At 36.4% G+C, this 16,506-nt stretch overlaps 1 protein-coding gene across 1 annotated transcript in view; it reads right to left on the bottom strand.

The window, feature by feature from the left end:
* The window catches only part of LOC126485085 (probable ATP-dependent RNA helicase DHX35), a 217,747-nt gene that overhangs the window by 46,940 nt on the left and 154,301 nt on the right, over positions 1-16,506 (bottom strand). Inside the window, exon 7 of the mRNA XM_050108692.1 lies at positions 4,748-4,901. Within this exon, the coding sequence (XP_049964649.1) occupies positions 4,748-4,901 (154 nt within the window). The remainder of the gene's footprint in view (positions 1-4,747; positions 4,902-16,506) is intronic.

The raw sequence follows: 16,506 nt of genomic DNA, 5'->3' as shown, positions 1-16,506 counted from the left end.
AGTATCAAACAACACGTGTAGACCCACTAAAAAAACGCAAAAAGCCCATCAAAAAATCGTTGAGAAGTGTAGGATTGGATCTTTCTAAACAATTACTGACAAAAAATATTAGCATAAAACCTGGACAAAAGTTTTGCTCAACATGCCGTAACTTTTGTGAGGAAAAATAAAGAGTTGAAGTCAATGAAAGTGAAACAGATGATGAAGTCATGGTTGAATTAAAGGATTTTGATGTAATGATTTCTCTTACGAAAGAGAAGATTTCATCTGTTGAGAGGTCTAGAAAAATCCAGATTCTGACCTTGGCTCCAGATTCTTGGAGTCAAAATAAAGTGATGAAAGAATTTAATGTAAGTGAGTACATGGTGTGACAAGCTAGAAAGCTAAAATCTGAAAAAGGTATTTTGGAAACTCCTGGTCCAAAAAAAGGTAAAACTCTTTCTGAAAATACAGTAAGACTTGTAACAGATTTTTATGAAAAGGATGAAAGTTCCAGAGTGCTACCTGGAACAAAAGACAAAGTAAGTGTTCAAAAAAATGTGTACATGCAAAAAAGACTCATTTTGTGTAACTTGAGAGAACTCTATTATTCTTTCTAATGGGAGAATCCTGAGGTAGAAGTAGGATTTTCAAAATTTTGTTTCTTCAAACCTAAATGGTGTATCCTTGCTGGTGCTGCAGGCACACACACTGTATGTGTATGCAGTATCCACCAGAATGTTAAACTATTACTGGATGCTGTGAAAATTGAAGAATCTTATAAAGACCTAATTAAGATGCTTGTGTGCAACACAGAAAACCAAAACTGCATGCTACGTCATTGTGACAGCTGTACTGCAAATACTGCACTAACTGAGTACTTATCTGAAAAACTAAGTGAAGATTATGATTTAGAAGAAGAAATTGTAATCAGTCAGTGGGTTAACACAGAAAGGGCAGAAATGATCAAACAGTCTATCAGTGTTGAAGACTACATTTCTTTATTGGTTAGGTCATTGGAAAAGCTCACCCCGCACTCATTTATAGCAAAATCCCAATCAGCAGCCTTTAAAAGATTGAAAGAAGACCCACCACCCAAAACAGCAATTATTGTGATGGGTTTCAGTGAAAATTATTCCTTCGTTATACAAAATGAGATCCAAAGTTACCACTGGAATAGAGGTGGCTGTACTCTACACCCAGTTGGAGTTTTTCTAAGAAATGAGGAAAACAATGTTTTTGTTTCCAACCAATGTTTTATTAGTGATGACCAATAATGTGATACTGGTTTTGTTAACTTTGTACAAAAAGAAATTACAAAGTGTCTGTCATCGCATCATACTGACATTGACTCAGTTCACTACTTTACAGATGGTTGTGCTGGGCAATACAAAAATAGAAACAGTTTTAAAAATTTGACTGAACACTTGAGAGACTTTAATTTGAAGGCCCAACACTTTTTTTGCAACAAGTCATGGGAAGTCAATTTGTGATGGCCTAGGAGAAACTATTAAAAGAATTTTAAGGAAAGCTGGTCTACAGCTTTCAGACAAAGAGCAAATAATGACAGTAATCGATGTGTGTTCATTTTCACTTTATTGACAAAAAAGAAGCTGATTTGCTACGGTTAAAACTAGAACACCATTTTTCAGCAACCTGAACCATTCCTGGAACAACAAGTTTTCATAACTTCAAACCACTTGCAACAAACAACCTTGAAATTAGAAGGACTACAGATAGTGTAAATCCCTCCTTACTCTTTTCTTTCCATTCATCTTCTGATTGGGTTTGTGTTGAACCATTCATAAATAGCTATGTGGCTGTAAATTATGATGGTAACTGGTACTTTGGACTGGTAAAAACAATATTCAATGATGAAGAAGATGCAGAAATTCTATTCCTACATCCTTCAGGACCAGCTGCATCATTTTATTGGCCTGAAAGAGAAGATTCTTGCATAGTGCCTTTGGAGCACATAGTCTGTGTAGTAGACGCACCTCAATCAAGCGGCACTGGAAGAATGTATTACTTCAATAAAGACTGTATCAAAAGAACTGAAAGCTCTTGGATGAAGTGGAAAAACAAGTTGAATCAGCATTAATGTTTATTAAAAAGACAAAATTACTCAAAAAATTCAATGTTTCAAGCAATCAGTTGGGTTATACATAAGTGTCGTAAGTACAATATCTTTGTACATAATTCTAATGTAATCTACTATAATTAATAAACATGTTAAAAAGCCATCATTATTTTTGTTTTATCAAGTAGCCTATATGTTTAAGAGTAAATTAAAACAAATTTGAGCATTCTATCAGGTCTGAGACTCTAGATATTGCAATTCTTATAAAACAAAATATCCGTTAAAAAAAAGAAAAGAAAAAAAATACATATATATATTTTTTTCATAGAAAATATTAATATATTTTAATAGTATCATTTTTATCTTCAAATATGTATAATAAATAAACTTGCTGCAAAAATTCATGATCTTATCTAGAAGAGTTTTTAAGATAAGCAATTTTAAAGTTTTGAATACAAATTAAATTTAGCATTTCGGAAGGTTCGGAAAACGCAAAACATAAAAACTTAAAAAATTTATTTAAAAAAAAACTATAAGAGATACAGCAAAAAAATTTTGCAGGTGTTGTCAGGATGGTATTAGAACCATCTGAGCCAAATTTCATGAAAATCTAAGGAGGTGGGTGTAAAATTTATTTTTTATTGGGTGATTTGATGTGGAATGACCCGAACGTCAGTAACAAATTGACACATTCGACTGAGGCCGTGAAGTTCAGCAGCCAAAGTGCAATAGGATTGATTTAGTTGTTTTTAACAACGACAAAAGGCAACACGAGAGGCTACCACATGCCTTGGCTTTTGAAAATAGACGGACAGAAGTGAGCACATTTCAGCAAAGGACAAAGACACAGGATCTTTCAAAGGAGCCACTTTCGACAACAACCGATACATCTGAGGTGAAATCCATGAAAGGAACAGAGACTTACATGTTTGTTCGTTCGCGACAAGAAAAGCCAAGAAGTGCTGTCGAAGACGTTTTTCGTAATCAGACCAGTCTTCCGCCGTCTCGTCGTAAGGAGGAAAAGGAGGTATAGACAATGACGAGAGACGCCTCGCATTGGATGCCATGACGAAATCACGAATCGCATTTGTGAGAAGCGTTTGCTGTTCTATGAGACCTTGCAATAGTTGCTCTAAAGTAGCCATGGAAACATATGGGTCAACGATGGAAAACAAAAATCACTACCTCATCGCCAATTGTTATAATGTCAAGTTGAACACATATATTTCAGAGACGACACAATACATGTAAGTCATAGATCAAGTAGACAAAGTAAGACATGTGTACACGGTAACAGTCCAAGTCTAACAGCCGCTGGCTGGCTGGCCGCTTAGGTGGCGTGGCTGCTGCATAGCTGGCAGACAGCGCCGCATGTAGAGGATGCGCGTAACTGCGCGGCAGCACTCTGAAAGATCAGCGAGTCACAACACTAATCAGATCACATAGTAAGGAAAATCTGCAGGAAACAGCAACATCAGTAATCCAAAGTTTAGCACGCTGGTTCAGAACAAACAGGCTCATCATAAATTCTGAAAAAACTGTGGCAGTTAACTTTCATACCATCCAAAATCTCAATCCTGCAAACTCTGTTTTCACCACTAAAGGAAAAAAGCGAGTAATATGACATTTTTAGGTAAACATTTTTAAGTGGGAGATGCATGTTAACATTCTAAATAAAAGACTGAATACACTTTTGTATGCTGTTACAATTCTAAGTCAGAACACAAACTACTTGTCAGTGGTGACAATGTGCTATGGCAGTATCCAGTCGCTAATGATGTACGGAATCACTTTTTGGAGGAATTCCACACTTTTAAAACAACAACACAAAAAATTAAAATACAAAAAAATACACACAAAGAGATAAATACAGGGATTCCTATACATTCCTTTTTAAACACCAGTAAAATACTGTCTCTGCCTTGTTTGTAGATATGTATGAAACACTAATCTGTACAAAAGAGAGCATCTTAGGAAAGAAAACATCTTCACACGTAACTATGAGTTACAATCTTACGAGACTAGGCAGAAGCTTAACATGCACCAAACACAATACATACAACTTCATGCAAAAGAGGAGTATGTGATACTGGAGTTATGTAAAATAACCATACTATTCTTACTTAAAATGTATACTGGCATTAAACACATTTAAAATAAAGTTGGGACAATTCTTCCTTCAGCAGTGCTTCTACTGTGCTTCTGAGCATGATAATAAGTAAAGGTGACCTACCAAAAATTGTTAATTAAATAATTTAATACATAGTCACTTTATATTATTATTTACTTTGATTGAGTAGTAGTACCATTAATAGTACTACCATTTATAACTATTGTTATTATAAATTAATTGTGTTACAACCTGATTTGCTCTATATCATATGTGCAAGCAATGTACTAAAATTCATTTACTGGTTCAGTTAAAAATAAATAAATAAAGATATACAGGTAACACCTTTTTGAGGGCTTTATGAAGACGGTTTCTCAATAATTTTTGCTTTGTTGGTAATGTAACCAGTTCTGTATGTTTTATCAAGTTTATCTGAATGATAATCAATTTGTAGTTTAAAACAAAAAGTTGTGCCAGTGTGACATATCACTAAGTGTTCTGACTACCTGACCTAATACTTTATTTGTGAAGAACATGTAACTCCTATAACTTAACATAATAAATAAATATTCTCTCACCTTTTAGATAATAGACACTGACTGGATACAACCTTCCATGAACACTCATAATAACTGCAGTATCCTTATTACTGGGTGAATGGCTAAAAAAGTTCTTAAGATGTTCAGCATCAACTGTAGCTGAAGTGACAATCAGCTTAAGATTCTTCCTTTTCTGTAATAATCAAAATAGTCTTGTGGCAAAATTTTGATGGATGAAAACATATAACTTAAAAGTTTTTTAAACAAAATTATAATAAAACATTTGTAAGCCAGCTGGAAGTCTTTTATACTGCAGAAGCGAATTCACTGTTGTGGAGCTTTCTGACAACTTCGATGAAATATTGAGTTAGAATAGGATATGATCCTGAGCCTATGTATTAAATAATTAAGTTATTCTGAAATCAATTCCAGTGTGTCGAAGTCACTCTCCACTACATCCCTCTTCTCAGGAAGTCCAACAAGGTGTACAGGAAAGTTTTTGTGGAATTTGGAAAATAGTTGTAGGTACTAGCAAAACGAAGTTGTGGGGTGAATAGTAATCCTGAGCAATGCTGCCTTTAGTGTCTCTTATGCACTCCTGCAAAGTTAGATGTTAAATTAACCCAATTTTAAACAGACTGACTCTAGTTAACAGAACATAAATAATCTAACATCAGTGATGGTTAAGCAGTTGTCATCACCACCATCACCATCATCATTATCATCACCATCATCGTCAGGCACTGCTGGATGAAAGCATCCTTCAGACTTTTCCATAAATTACAGTTTTCTGCTATGCTCATGCTGGTTGCTCCTGAATGTTTTCAAAAGTTATCTACCCACCTTATATTATGTTGTCATTTAGATATTTTCTCTGGGAATCCACCAGCATACTTCTTTGGTCAACCTACCATCAATTTTCCTAACTCTCCGGCCTGCCCACCTCTATTTTATTTTAATTACAGTCAGTCATAATCACTTGTTACACTCTAGCACATTCCTTAAACAAGTTATCTACTTTCGTGCCTCTTCCAGTAATTCTCCAGGTGCATCTCTCCAGTGTTTATTGAATTTTTGAATGATTTTCATATCCATGTCTCACTGCCATAAGTAAAAACTGGTATAACAAATTTGTTGTATGCTTTCTCTTTCAAATTCGTTGGGAATCCAGTTTTATTGATTTACCAAATGCACTCTAAGCCATTTTTACTCCTCTATCTGTCCGATTTCTCTTCTATTTCTGAGTTTCTCAATGTTCTGATAAATACTGGAAATTGTAGTACTGTATGCACAGTGGTTGGAAAAAAACATGGAAACATTGCAATAAATGCATGCTTGAACACAAATACACATGCTAGCCAAGTCTGCAGGTTGCGCTGGTGTATTCAACTACAAATTGCACCTGTGCAATATCATCAATATGTTGCAACTGTCAGTCATGATTAGAGCAGTGTTCTGTTTAGCTGTGAGTGCGTTAATGTGCAGCTGAGTGAATTCAAATGTGGAAAAATTGTTGGTGCCTGTGTGGTGGGTACTCCCATTACCAAGGGAACCAAAGTCTTTGGTGTTACAAGAGGCACCATATCAAAGATTTATATTGTGTACACAGAAAGTGGAAAAAATCGTGCAATAAGTCACAACGCAGTGTGTGTTGGGTGATCATGACAGACAGACACTGAAGAGGATTCTGAGAAAAATAAGAGGACAGCTACAAAAATCACTGCAGAACTGAATGTTACACTCGTAAACCCTGTCAGCATCAAAACAACATGAAGGGAGCGCTATGAGCAGGGAATTGCAGGTTGAGCTGGAATTACAAACCCACTCATCAGTGATGAAACTGTCAGTAAAAGGAAAATGTGGTGCCAAAACAATAAAACTTAGATTATGGAGCAATGGAAGAAAATAAAGCAGCAAATTGCGGTATTCCATGGGCATTACAGCAAAGAATTATGTGACCATTTTAGCTGATCAGGTTCATCCCATGGTACAATGTTTCTTCCCCATTGGAGATGTGGTCCAAGAAAACAGAGCCCCTGTTCAAACAGCTCACATTGTCCAGAAGTGGTTTTGTGAGCACAAGGATTAATTGTTGCATCCCTCCAAGCCACCACAATCACCAGATCTCAATATTAGTGGGCCTTCATGGTCTACTTTGGAGAGGAGGGTGCATAATTGCTATCCATCTCCATCATAATTACCTGAACTTGTCACTATTTTGCAAAAAGAATGGTGTTAGATCTCCCTTGGAACCATACAGGACCTGCAGTTATCCAGACCAAGAGGACTGGAAGCTGTTTTGAATGCCAATGCATTTCCTGTATCATATTAGGCCTGGTAATGTTTTGTTTTTGGTGTTTCCATATTTTTATCCACCCCCTGTATTTATTCTTCAGTATATTAAGATGGGTTCCATCAATGTCTTGTTTTTCAAGGGCTGTTGGTATAGAGTTTATTGAAACTGAACAAAAAATGCTCCCAAAAGCTATGTATCCTAGGCAAGGTGGTAATTAACACTCACTATTCCATTCCATAATTTTACTAATTACATAAAAAAGGCCCTTTGTTCTATATGTATTTCTAATATCTCTATCTTCCTTTGATTGATTAAAATCTAATTCTTTTCTGTGTATTCTGGAAATGATTTTAGTGAATATTTTGCACATCATTGTGTTACAGCTATACTTTTTCATGTCTTATCTGTTATGAAGCAGAAAAATCACAGCTTTGTACTGATTTTGGGGAAATGTCTTCCTCTGCATTATGTAAATAATAAGGGAATTTTTGTTTGTACAATTTTCCTTCCAGCAGTCAGGTAGCCAATGTATTTAATAACTGCTTCCTCCCCCACCCATGAACCAAGGACCTTGCCATTGGTGGGGAGGCTTGCGTGCCTCAACGATACAGATAGCCGTACCATAGGTGCAACCACAATGGAGGGGTATCTGTTGAGAGGCCAGACAAACATGTGGTTCCTGAAGAGGAGCAGCAGTCTTTTCAGTAGTTGCAGGGACAACGGTCTGGAAGATTGGCTGATCTCGCCTTGTAACACTAACCAAAACGGCCTTGCTGTGCTGGTACTGCGAACGGCTGAAAGCAAGGGGAAACTACAGCCGTACTTTTTCCCGAGGGCATGCAGCTTTACTGTATGGTCAAATGATGATGGCGTCCTCCTTAGCATGCAGCTTTACTGTATGGTCAAATGATGATGGCGTCCTCTTGGGTAAAATATTCCGGAGGTAAAATAGTCCCCCATTCAGATCTCCGGGCGGGGACTACTCAAGAGGACATCGTTATCAGGAGAAAGAAAACTGGCATTCTACAGATCGGAGTGTGGAATGTTAGATCCCTTAATCAGGCAGGTAGGTTAGAAAATTTAAAAAGGGAAATGGATAGGTTAAAGTTAGATATAGTGGGAATTAGTGAAGTTTGGTGGCAGGAGGAACAAGACTTTTGGTCAGGTGAATACAGGGTTATAAATACAAAATCAAATAGAGGTAACGCAGGAGTAGGTTTAATAATGAATAAAAAAAATAGGAGTGCGGGTAAGCTACCACAAATAGCATAGTGAACGCATTATTGTGGCCAAGATAGACACGAAGCCCACGCCTACTGCAGTAGTACAGGTTTATATGCCAACTAGCCCTGCAGATGATGAAGAAATTAATGAAATGTATGATGAGATAAAAAAAAATTATTGAGGTAGTGAAGGGAGACGAAAATTTAATAGTCATGGGTGACTGGAATTCGAGTGTAGGAAAAGGAAGAGAAGGAAACGTAGTAGGTGAATATGGATTAGGGCTAAGAAATGAAAGAGGAAGCCGCCTGGTAGAATTTTGCACAGAGCATAAATTAATCATAGCTAACACTTGGTTCAAGAATCATGAAAGAAGGTTGTATACATAGAAGAACCCTGGAGATACTAGAAGGTTTCAGATAGATTATATAATGGTAAGACAGAGATTTAGGAACCAGATTTTAAATTGTAAGACATTTCCAGGGGCAGATGTGGACTCTGCCCACAATCTACTGATTATGACCTGTAGATTAAAACTGAAGAAACTGCAAAAAGGTGGGAATTTAAGGAGATGGGACCTGGATAAACTGAAAGAACCAGAGGTTGTACAGAGTTTCAGGGAGAGCATACGGGAACAATTGACAGGAATGGGGGAAAGAAATACAGTAGAAGAAGAATGGGTAGCTTTGAGGGATGAAATAGTGAAAGCAGCAAAGGATCAAGTAGGTAAAAAGATGAGGGCTACTAGAAATCCTGGGGTAACAGAAGAGATACTGAATTTAATTGATCAAAGGAGAAAATACAAAAATGCAGTAAATGAAGCAGGCAAAAAGGAATACAAACTTCTCAAAAATGAGATCGACAGGAAATGCAAAATGGCTAAGCAGGGGTGGCTAGTGGACAAATGTAAGGATGTAGAGGCTTATGTCACGAGGGGTAAGATGGATACTGCCTACTGGAAAATTAAAGAGACCTTTGGAGAAAAGAGAACCACTTGCATGAATATCAAGAGCTCAGATGGAAAGAAGGGAAAGCCGAAAGGTGGAAGGAGTATATAGAGGGTCTATACAGGGGCGATGTTCTTGAGGACAATATTATGGAAATGGAAGAGCATGTAGATGAAGATGAAATGGGAGATATGATACTGCGTGAAGAGTTTGACAGAGCACTGAAAGACGTAAGTCAAAACAAGGCCCCAGGAGTAGACAACATTCCATTAGAACTACTGATAGCCTTTGGAGAGCCAGTCCTGACAAAACTCTACCATCTGGTGAGCAAGTTGTATGAGATTGGCGAAACTCCCTCAGACTTCAAGAAGAATACAATAATTCCAATCCCAAAGAAAGCAGGTGTTGACAGATGTGAAAATTACCGAACTATCAGTTTAATAAATCACAGCTGCAACATACTAACGCGAATTCTTTACAGACGAATGGAAAAACTGGTAGCAGCTGACCTCGGGGAAGATCAGTTTGGATTCCATAGAAATGTTGGAACACGGGAGGCAATACTGACCCTACGACTTATCTTAGAAGAAAGATTAAGGAAAGGCAAACCTATGTTTCTAGCATTTGTAGACTTAGAAAAAGCTTTTGACAATGTTGACTGGAATACTCTCTTTCAAATTCTAAAGGTGGCAGGGGTAAATTACAGGGAGCGAAAGGCTATTTACAATTTGTACAGAAACCAGATAGCAGTTATAAGAGTCGAGGGGCACGAAAGAGAAGCAGTGGTTGGGACGGGAGTGAGACAGGGTTGTAGCCTCTCCCCGATGTTATTCAATCTGTATATTGAGCAAGCAGTAAAGGAAACAAAAGAAAAGTTCGGAGTAGGCATTAAAATCCATGGAGAAGAAATAAAAACTTTGAGGTTCCCCAATGACAGTGTAATTCTGTCAGAGACAGCAAAGGACTTGGAAGAGCAGTTGAACGGAATGGACATTGACTTGAAAGGAGGGTATAAGATGAACATCAACAAAAGCAAAACGAGGATAATGGAATGTAGTCGAATTAATTCGGGTAATGCTGAGGGAATTAGATTAGGAAAAGAGACACTTAAAGTAGTAAAGGAGTTTTTCTATTTGGGGAGCAAAATAACTGATGATGGTCGAAGTAGAGAGGATATAAAATGTAGACGGGCAATGGCAAGGAAAGTGTTTCTGAAGAAGAGAAATTTGTTAACATCGAGTATAGTGTCAGGAAGTCGTTTCTGAAAGTATTTGTATGGAGTGTAGCCATGTATGGAAGTGGAACATGGACGATAAATAGTTTGGACAAGAAGAGAATAGAAGCTTTCGAAATGTGGTGCTACAGAAGAATGCTGAAGATTAGATGGGTAGATCACATAACTAATGAGGAGGTATTGAATAGAATTGGGGAGAAGAGGAGTTTGTGGCACAACTTGACTAGAAGAAGGCATCGATTGGTAGGACATGTTCTGAGGCATCAAGGGATCACCAATTTAGTACTGGAGGGCAGCGTGGAGGGTAAAAATCATAGAGGGAGACCAAGAGATGAATACACCAAGCAGATTTAGAAGGATGTAGGCTGCAGTAGGTACAGGGAGGTGAAGAAGCTTGCACAGGATAGAGTAGCATGGAGAGCTGCATCAAACCAGTCTCAGGACTGAAGACCACAACAACAACTGCTTCCTTGAAGTAACTCAGAAGACCGCTCTGAGCAGTTCAAGGAATAAAGCAATAGACTATATGCAAGAAGGAATGCCACATACATGCCATAAAATTACAGTTATTCTATACTCTGTTAAAGAAATTGCAAATGTAATTAATTACTTCAATTCCAAAAACTCTCACATAGTTGGCAGAATCTCAAATAAGGTATTAACATACTGTTCTTCACACATATGCAATGTATTCAGCCACACATGCAACCCATCACCGTTACAGGAGAAATTTCAAGACAGACTGAAAATGCAAATATCATGTTTATAGCTCAGTCGCACTACTTACTTTCTTCTCGAAGTTACTGGAAAAAGTTATGTATGCAAGATACCTCTCTCAAAACAAAAGACTGAGTCTCAGTTTGGATATCCAATGGCTCTCTCAAAAGGACATGCTATTTTTCAGTTCACAAATCAGGTTAGGCAATATTTAAATGACAAAATATTGCCACTGGGATTTCCTGTGACTTCCAAAAACCTTTATTTGTACAGTTCACAGTGTTTTCCCACAGAAACATTATCAGGCTGGTACCTGGTTTTCATTCTATCTAACTAAAAGAATGTAGAGTGTTGCATGAAGATGCTCAAGGAGTGTACAGAATGAAACAGCAACTTTAGAGTCGGAAATAATCACTAAAGCTGTACTGCCAGGATTGATATTAGTTACACTCTTGTTCTTATTATATATAAATTATCTTCCATCATAAATAATCCTCTTTGCAAGTATTATAACCATGTCTAATTCTGTAACTTCAACATTTTAATATGTAAATAATTTTTTTCTGAAAATTAATATCTGATTCTTTGAAAACTGACTGTTATTGAATTTACAAGGGCATGCTGGAAAGTAATGCCTCTGAATTTTTATTCTGTTCTCAATATCGGTTGATGTACTACATGTCATGCATATTACTTGGTCAACTTTCCCATGCATGTTGCAACCCTCTGCCAGTAGTGGGCTTCAAACTGTACCACGTAATATGGCAGTGTGTAATGTAACTATGTTAATGTGTGAGAGATCCTCCAAAAACTGAAAGCACAAATTTGAAGAGTTCATCCACACATGGAGGACCCTATCCTTTCAGCATGAGAATGGCAGACCATACAAGAGTGCTGTAATATCCGCAACAATCCGACGCCTTGAGTTCACTATCATCGATCATCATCCTCCCCACAGTCTCAACTTGGTCCCATCTGATTTTCATCTGTTTCCAAAATATAAGGAACACTTTTGAGGGCTTCACTTTGATAGTGGTATAAGTAATGGTGACGTTGTTGCTCTGTCAACAAAATCAAACATCCTGCAGTGATGATATCAACAAACTGGTCTCTAGGGAGAAATGTGTTCATTGCCAGGGCGACTATGTTGAGAAATAAAGATACAGACATGAAGAAAAAAGATGCAGAAGGTTAATAAAGTGTGTTTTATTTAAATATCTTTAAGAGATTTCACACAATAAATTCAGAAAAATTACTTTTCACCATGCTGTCATAGATAAAACACAGTACATGAGATTCAGTACTGCACAAGGACCATTAGGAATAATATATGGAGAGAAATCAGTAAAAGAAACAGAATATTCTGAACTGGAAGTCACATATTACAAACCTTCTTGAATGTCTATGTTTTGCTACTTTCGCACTGTGGATAATTTCAGACGTTGGAGCTAAAAAAGCCAAAAAAGTTTACTTATTTTTCTTATTTTCAATCACTATCATCTTACGGCATCATATTCTGGGGGAACTCATTGTTGAGAGAAAAGGTACTTGGTGCACAGAAGCACATAGTAAGGATAATATGTGCTGTCCGCTCTAGAGGCTCTTGTAGGCAGCCCTTTAAAAATATGGGTATACTGACAGCACCCTCATAATATATTTCTCTACCCCCATCCTCACTACAGGTGATGTGCTCTATTCTTGGGGTCTGAGTGACCAGCCCTTGCTTTTTAATCCTCCCCAACCTGTCCCTCTCTCCTTCACACAGAAGGAACTATTAGTTTTGAAAGTTAGGTAGTGGGTTACTTTTATTTTTACAGGCATCTACTGGGAGTATTGAATAATTTGTCCCCTACAGGCAGATACAGCCTAGAAATTGTCTCAAATTTATTAGTTTTCACTGTACATATACTACCTTATGATGTTTGATATCAACAATCAATCACAGTTTGAAAACAACAACAATGTTTGTAAATATAATACTAAATGGAAAAATGACTTGCAATTGTCCATCACTCGGGCTTAGTGTGGCACAGAAAAAAATGAGGTATTCATCTGTAAAAATCACTGATCACCTACTCAGAGATGTCGAGAATTTAACAGATACTAGCATTTCCATCAAACATAAACTGAAACCACAACTGCTTGGCAACTTCGTGTGTGTGTGTGTGTGTGTGTGTGTGTGTGTGTGTGTGTGTGTGTGTGTGTGTGTGGGTGTGAGAGAGAGAGAGAGAGAGAGAGAGAGAGAGAGACTCATTCGATTTCATACCAAAAGGTTGCAACTAACAGTCACAGAATATGCAAATAATTAACTACCTGTAATTCATTTCTATTGAAATATATCATTTCCTGGCACCTTTCCTTTCTCCATACCTTCAATGGCTTGAGACCCACCAATTATGATCACTTAATTTATGTTGCTCTCTGAAATGTCAGTTTGACATAAAATCTGAGGAAATTTATAGATTCAGTGAATTTCTGTAAAGAAAGAAGTTTCAAAATGTTGGAAATGACTAGTTATTGTAAATAATGTTTGGATCGTTGTGTTTGTTTACGAACTGTTATAAATTCATTTTATTTTGCCACAAGACAAGAAGACTGGATTTTGAAAGTGACATTTTGTTTACAAGCAGGTATAAAATGGCAAGACAGATTTCGGAATCAGATTTTAAACTTTAAGACATTTCCAGGAGAAGATGTGGGCTCTGACCATAATTTATTGGTTATGAACTATGGATTAAAACTGAAGAAATTGCAAAAAGGCAGTAATGTAAGGTGAGGGGCCTGGATAAGTTCAAAGAATCAGAGGCTGTTGAGAGTTTCATAGGCAGTATTACTCAATGACTGACTGAAACAGGGGACAGGAATAACAGTAGCTGATGAATAGGTAGCTTTGTGAGATAAAACTGTGAAGGCAACAGAAGATCAAATAGATAAAAAGGCAAGCTATAGTAAAAATCCTTGTATATTATAGGTGATATTAAATTTAATTTGTGAAAGAAGAAAAGATACAACAAATGAAGGAAGTGAAATTGAATACAGGTGTCTGAAAAACGAGACTGACAGAAAGTACGAAATGGCTAAGCAGAAATGGCTAGTACATGTAAATCTACAGAAGCATGTATAGCTAGGAGAAAGATACCACCCATAGATTAGATTAGATTAGATTAATAGTAGTTCCATGGATCATGAATATGATGTTTCGTAATGATGTGGAACGAGTCAAATTTTCCAATACATGACATAATTAAGTTAATTTAACAACATAATTAAGTTAATATAACAACTTTTTTTATTTTTTGTTTTTTTTTTTTAATTTTTTTATAATTTTTGTTTGTTTTTTTTTTCTTTTTTTCTTAATTTATATCTAAAAATTCCTCTATGGAGTAGAAGGAGTTCTCATTCAGAAATTCTTTTAATTTCTTCTTAAATACTTGTTGGTTATCTGTCAGACTTTTGATACTATTTGGTAAGCGACCAACGACTTTAGTGGCAGTATAATTCACCCCTTTCTGTGCCACAGTTAGATTTAATCTTGAATAGTGAAGATCATCCTTTCTCCTAGAATTGTAGTTATGCACACTGCTATTACTTTTGAATTGGGTTGGCTGTTAATAAGAAATTTCATAAGAGAGTATATATACTGAGAAGCTACTGTGAATATCCCTAGATCCTTAAATAAATGTCTGCAGGATGATCTTGGGTGGACTCCAGCTATTATTCTGATTACACGCTTTTGTGCAATAAATACTTTATTCCTCAGTGATGAATTACCCCAAAATATGATGCCATATGAAAGCAATGAGTGAAAATAGGCGTAGTAAGCTAATTTACTAAGATGTTCATCACCAAAATTTGCAATGACCCTTATTGCATAAGTACCTGAACTCAAACGTTTCAGCAGATCATCAATGTGTTTCTTTCAATTTAATCTCTCATCAATGGACACCCCTAAAAAATTTGAATATTCTACCTTAGCTATATGCTTCTGATTAAGGTCTATATTTATTAATGGTGTCATACCATTTACTGTATGTACTGTGTCTTATCAAAATTCAGTGAGAGTCCATTTACAAGGAAACACTAAGTAATTTTCTGAAAGATATTATTGACAATTTCATCAGTTCATTCTTGTTTGTCAGGTGTGATTACTATACTTGTATCATCAGCAAAGAGAACTAACTTTGCCTCTTTATGAATATAGAATGGCAAGTCATTAATATATATTAAGAACAACAAAGGACCCAAGACCGACTCTTGTGGAACCCCATTCTTGATAGTTCCCCAGTTTGAGGAATGTGCTGATCTTTGCATATTATGAGAACTGCTTATTTCAACTTTCTGCACTCTTCCAGTTAGGTACGAATTAAACCATTTGTGCACTGTCCCACTCATGCCACAATACTTGAGCCTGTCTAGCAGAATTTCATGATTTACACAATCAAAAGCCTTTAAGAGATCACAAAAAATCCCAAATCGGTGGTGTTCGGTTATTCAGATCATTCAAAATTTGATTGGTGAAAGCATATATGGCATTTTCTGTTGAAAAACCTTTGTGGAAACCAAACTGACATTTTGTTAGTACTTCATTTTTACAGATATGTGAAGCTACTCTTGAATACATTACTTTCTCAAAAATTTTGGATAAAGCTGTTAGAAGGGAGATTGGATGGTAATTGTTGACATCAGATCTATCCCCTTTTGTATACAAAGGTATAACAATAGCATATTTCAGTCTATCAGGAAAAATGCCCTGTTCCAGAGAGCTATTACACAGGTGGATGAGAATCTTATTTATCTGTTGAGAACAAGCTTTTAGTATTTTGCTGGAAATGCCATCAATTCCATGTGAGTTTTTGCTTTTAAGCAAGTTTATTATTTTCCTAATTTCAGAGGGAGAAGTGAGCGAGATTTCAATTGTATCAAATTGCATAGGTATGGCCTCTTCCATTAACAGCCTAGCATCTTCTAATGAACACCTGGATCCTACTATATCCACAACATTTAGAAAATGATTATTAACAATATTTTCACCTTCTGACTTTTTGTTCGTAAAAAAAAATTTGATGGTAATACTGTCTTCCTGTGCTCTTGGTTGACCTGTTCCTCTTTTAATAATATTCCAAATTGTTTTAATTTTATTATCAGAGTTGCTGATTTCGGATATGATACACATACTTCTGGATTTTTTAATAACTTTTCTTAATATAGCACAGTAGTTTTTATAATGTTTGATAGTTTCTGGGTCACTACTCTTTCTTGCTGTCAGATACATTTCCCTTTTCCGGTTACAAGATGTTTTTATACCCTTAGTAAGCCATGGTTTGTTATATGGTTTCTTACGAGTATATTTAACTATTTTCTTGGGGAAGCAGTTTTCAAATTA

This window comes from Schistocerca serialis, chromosome 6 (genome assembly GCF_023864345.2).
Source record: "Schistocerca serialis cubense isolate TAMUIC-IGC-003099 chromosome 6, iqSchSeri2.2, whole genome shotgun sequence".
In the NCBI taxonomy this organism is placed as follows: Eukaryota; Metazoa; Arthropoda; class Insecta; order Orthoptera; family Acrididae; genus Schistocerca; species Schistocerca serialis.
The sequence above is the reverse complement of the archived record's forward strand: the minus strand, read 5'-3'. Positions and strand labels throughout refer to the sequence as shown.